This window comes from Buceros rhinoceros, unplaced genomic scaffold (genome assembly GCF_000710305.1).
Source record: "Buceros rhinoceros silvestris isolate BGI_N320 unplaced genomic scaffold, ASM71030v1 scaffold1576, whole genome shotgun sequence".
In the NCBI taxonomy this organism is placed as follows: domain Eukaryota; kingdom Metazoa; phylum Chordata; class Aves; order Bucerotiformes; family Bucerotidae; genus Buceros; species Buceros rhinoceros.
Genome location: NW_010415599.1, coordinates 130,159 through 134,828, shown reverse-complemented (window position 1 = coordinate 134,828; position 4,670 = coordinate 130,159). Strand labels below are relative to the sequence as shown.

Sequence of the window (4,670 nt, the reverse complement as noted above, 5' to 3'; positions counted from 1 at the left end):
TTCAGCACTGACTCAGAGAGGTGACCGTGGGTTCACTGCCTTTGTTCCCCACAGTGCCATCCATCTTTTCTCAGAACATCTCCCTCCAGCCACTGCCCTGCCCTAACCCCACCGGCCGTACGGATTTAATCTGCTCACGTGCTAGAACTGCTACATACCTACAGCAGCTGGTGACATGTAAAAATGTGCACAAGGCTAAAAATCTTCTCGCCACAAGACAAAGGCTTTACGGAGGGTCTAATAATATATTTCCTGTGTTACTTTATTTCCCACACATTCATCTTAGTCTTGGGATGCTGTTCATTTCCTATTATGACTGATATTCAGCTGGCAATACGAGAGAAGGTGAAATTCTGATTCAACATTTGCAATGCAGTTGGGGGTTTGTTGTTTTGGGTTTTTTATCTATTTTTAAAATTAACCGGTTGCTTTCAGCATCTTTGTCTCTCACACCGGTAACATGGGAATAGAAAGGTACAATGGTACGTGTCGTGCTCTGATAACAAGTTTAATTGTTTCAGCTTAAGGGGAATTAACTGTGAGATTTGACAGGTGTTGAAAAGGTTTTTCTTTTTTTCCCTTTAAACATTCCCAAGAGACAAAATGAAATAAAAATTTTCCCACTATAACTGTCATGTGCCAGTGCTTACCCTCGCACTTACCCAGTGGAGGGGTTCATGATGCAACCCCCTTTATCGGTAGACGCTTTGCAGTTGCAGCCCCTCTCCAACGTATCATGATTCATTCCAAAATTGTGTCCCAGTTCATGAGCCAGCGTGACTGCTGCACCTAGAGGGTTTTCTGAGTGATCCTTGAAAAAAACCAAAGGAACTAGTCAAGACAACACCTAAAACCAATTCAAAATGCACATTCCCCCCCAAGGTCCTATTGGCTGTCCCTGGAAATGTTTGATAAATGTAGCAGCTGTAGTTGTTACATTCATCACCATATACCAAGTGCAGAATGGGAATTTCAGGACAGCCTATGCATCCTGGCCACCCAGTTTCCCCAGTTCATTAGGTACTAGAGACCTTTGGGCAGCTTTGATCACCTGGGCCATCTCTTTATTTGGGACTTAAAACTCCCCTTCTCAATAAGCCCTTCCACGACATGGCAGTGGCAGAAAACAGTCGTCCAGATGTGGAGTGTTGGAAGGGAAATCATTTATGGGTCGGGATGAGTGTCACGAGGAAAAAGTGAGAAGGTTCTTCATGTCAAGAGGTAAATTACAAATCAATGAAATGGTCTATTTAACATTCTTCAGAGTGTTTCTCTAGTATTAGAAAGTCCAAGATGTCATAAGCCTTGTAAGAAGACCAAGTACCTTTGAAAACTTCCTTTTTAAAGTGAAAGGATGAAGCAAGCTGAATTCTTCGAAGGCCCCTTATTAACACCTCTGAATATTCTAAATATTGCAAGTGTCAAATTGAAATATCGACATTAAACCTCGTTGAAATGCTGGTTTGGGGAACAATTATTTCTGAGAAATCCTCTGCACGTTCTGATTACAGGCTGCTGATCAGACTGATGTTTTGGCTTAACCACAAAAAAGACCTTTCCACATTGATCATTTTCCTTGAGGGAAAAAATATTCCACTGTACTCATATGAAAGCTTTCCCTAAAGGCATAAACATGTAATATAAATGCATGATCCACTATTTATCAGTCAGTAAATGGAATTATTATGTAGCGCTGCCTGCTCTAAAAGCATATATGAATATATTCAGTTCAAATAACTCTTTTATTATCATCTAAGCCAATCTTCAGACTAAAAAGAAGTTAAAAGTAAAACTGTCTAAAACATTAGCTATATACTAATGAAGCCCTTAATACATGACTTGGGGTAGATGTAAGAGGTTCTTCTTTCATCTGTTTGTGCTAATATTTTCAGTAAATCTTTTCCCAAACAGAAAACAAAATCCAAAAGAGAATACAGCCATTCTGAAAACAAGAAGCTACTCCTTCTGCCTCTGGAATAAACTCAGAAGATTTTTATCTTTTAACAAAGGATCTCTTTGAAGTTGGAGATTTTAATATAAAAATCTTGTGACTAACATAACAGCCAGTTTGTGTGCAGTTATATTCGAAGGTGCCTGTTCGCTGTACAACCTGTCCTAGTAAAAGAAACAACAGAGGAAACCTGTGCAGCAAAATAATCTGTAATAATCAAGAAAATATGTGCTCCTGCACAATGCTTATGTATGGGGATGTCTCATCTAGATACTACTCACAGAGAGATTGATTCGTCTGTACTCATCAGAATCTATGAAATATTCGGAGAATTCCGTGTAAGCAAACCTGTGGTCGCAGGAAGAGCACAGTCTCTCACTCAACTGGAAAACAATCCAGGACCAAAGAAACTTATGAAATAATTCTATATAATTTACCAGAGACCCATTGGAGTGATGCCTTGAAATTAGGGCTATGTGGTCAACACGGAAACTCCCCTAAGCTTTGAGCTATCTTGACAGGCAACAAACTGTGCTGGTCTTGCACTATTTTCCTGGTATCTGCTTTTCTTACAGAGCTGAGATTGTGTTTATCTGAACGACTCTAAAGCTGGGAATTGAAAATAAGAACTCACACAGTCCACTCTGAAACTAGGGCAATAAATGATCCGAGATGTAATTTGGGTCTCGAATAGGCAAACAATTATTACAGCCCATGCGGTTCTCATTACTTGCTCAGATCCTCTTGGAATGCAATTTTATCAGTTTCTAGAGAGGGTTTTTAAAACAAGGAATGTGATGTCTCAGCAAAAGAGGTTATTTGAAGACAGCATAAATGAAGATTATCAAAACAAACAGTGACATGTCCCATTTGATACCGAAGCCATTTAAGTATCACAAGGACTAAAGAAATGAACAGCAATGTGACTTTGATTTATTCCACCAGGGTCTTCTAAAGTTAACTCGAGCAGTAAAAGTCATTACCAAACAGTTTCACAAGCACTGAATAAGCAGCCATCTCCTGTTAAGACATTACAAGCTGTTGCACAAAACATGCAGCTGCTTTCAGCTGAACTCTGCTTCGTTCAGATCCAATCGTAATAATAAAATACTGTCACCTACAGCCAGAACAGGCAAATGCCCCCATCCTGGTGCCTTCCATGCGGTTGCACTCAGGTGTAGAAAGAAGTTTCCTTTGATTTCAGTTAGGCAGTTCACTGAAATGGAAGTGCCTCAGTTCCACACCTGTCCTTTAGCCTGACTCCTCACCAAAGCCAACGGAAATCTGAGGTGAGGGACAATACCACAGCAACGTTGCAATCGTTTACCTTTAAAACGTTAATTTCTTGGGCGATCTTTTGAACAAGAACGAAGACTGAGTCATGTGTCAAAGACTTGCTTTGGTGTCACCTTTTGTTTGGTCTTTCTGCAACACACCAGGACCATCGCAGGAAAATACAGCTATAAAGCTCTTGATACACCGCAAGCTCCTCACGCTCAGGTGCCTGCTCTCCCCACTCTGAGTTTCTCTTAAAATTAGTAGGAGACAGGGTGACACCAGCATTTAAATCCTCCAACTAACTGCAAAAACAGGCAGGAGAACCGCATGGTACAAGCCTGACTCCAGTTTTTGTATTCAAATGTTGTTTCCCGTGCAATCTTTCCACTGTCTTCTCTTTCAGATCAGTTTTGACAGTGTTCAGACCTTCTGATATTTATTGTTCAAGGTGGGGTGGTGAGAGGATGGGCTGAATTTAAGGCTGGCCGAATGCTCAGTTGCCCAGTGTTGAGCTGGTTGAGCACTCCAGCCTCCCAGGTTAACAGCTATTCATCCTTTCCTTTGCATATCTTCCACATTTAGAGCTTTCTTCTGTAGGTGCTGGTATATACAAACACTTCCTATGTATAGACCTGAATTACCCTTTGTTAACTGGGGGGGAGGTTGGGCAGCTGCCCCTTTGGGTTCTGGGGGTGAGCATTCGCCTGGTTTGGATTTGGCTCCGTTTCGACTATTCACTTAAAGAACTCAAGACATTTCTAGTTGTGCTGTGCAAGCCTCGAGTTAATCTGCACCTCCAGAGCTTTGTTTCAGTGAGGTGGGGGTCTCCGGGGAACATCGTGCTCCCCCGCATGACTGGAGCTGCAGCCTGGCCCACAATCTGTGTACAGACACTGGGATTCTCCTGGGCAGATAAATCAGTCTCTCCTCTGTCAGTGCCCTGGGAGAGCACTTTAGAGAAATGCTGAGTCTTGTTTTCTTGTTACTGCAATGAAATACTTTCGGTTGTTTCTGTTTAAAATGACAGTTTCCAGAGCAAAGAGGACTGACTTTGCAGTAAAACACACTGCAGCATGTTTTAAAGCTTATGCTAAAAATCAAAAGGACAAAGAAGTCATCATCAAGGGCATCTCTGACTGCAGATAAAGCCAAAGCAGTGACTGCCGGCCTGAGGGTGGAGTGGATGCAATGGGGCTGTCTGCCTCAGAGACGCTTTTGCCAAGATTTGGAAGTGCACAGGGAGACTCCTTCAGCTTTTTCTTCCTCTGTTCCTCCTTTTCCTTTTGTACCTATCCCCCAGGTACCCAGTGAAAAGCTGCAACAAACACCAGTTAGAGACTCAGCTTCTAAAGCTACCAAGAGACGGAAGCCTTTGTGTTTTGTACAATTTTGACGTATCTTTCTCTAAATGATGTGATTTGACTGTTCTTTCCCACTCTTT

At 41.8% G+C, this 4,670-nt stretch overlaps 1 protein-coding gene across 1 annotated transcript in view; it reads right to left on the bottom strand.

Annotated features, from left to right (window-relative positions):
* The window catches only part of LOC104494596 (disintegrin and metalloproteinase domain-containing protein 12-like), a gene marked incomplete at both ends in the record, with an annotated part of 137,482 nt that overhangs the window by 19,350 nt on the left and 113,462 nt on the right, over positions 1-4,670 (bottom strand). Inside the window, one exon of the mRNA XM_010137459.1 lies at positions 663-811. Coding sequence (XP_010135761.1) covers positions 663-811 — 149 coding nt within the window. The remainder of the gene's footprint in view (positions 1-662; positions 812-4,670) is intronic.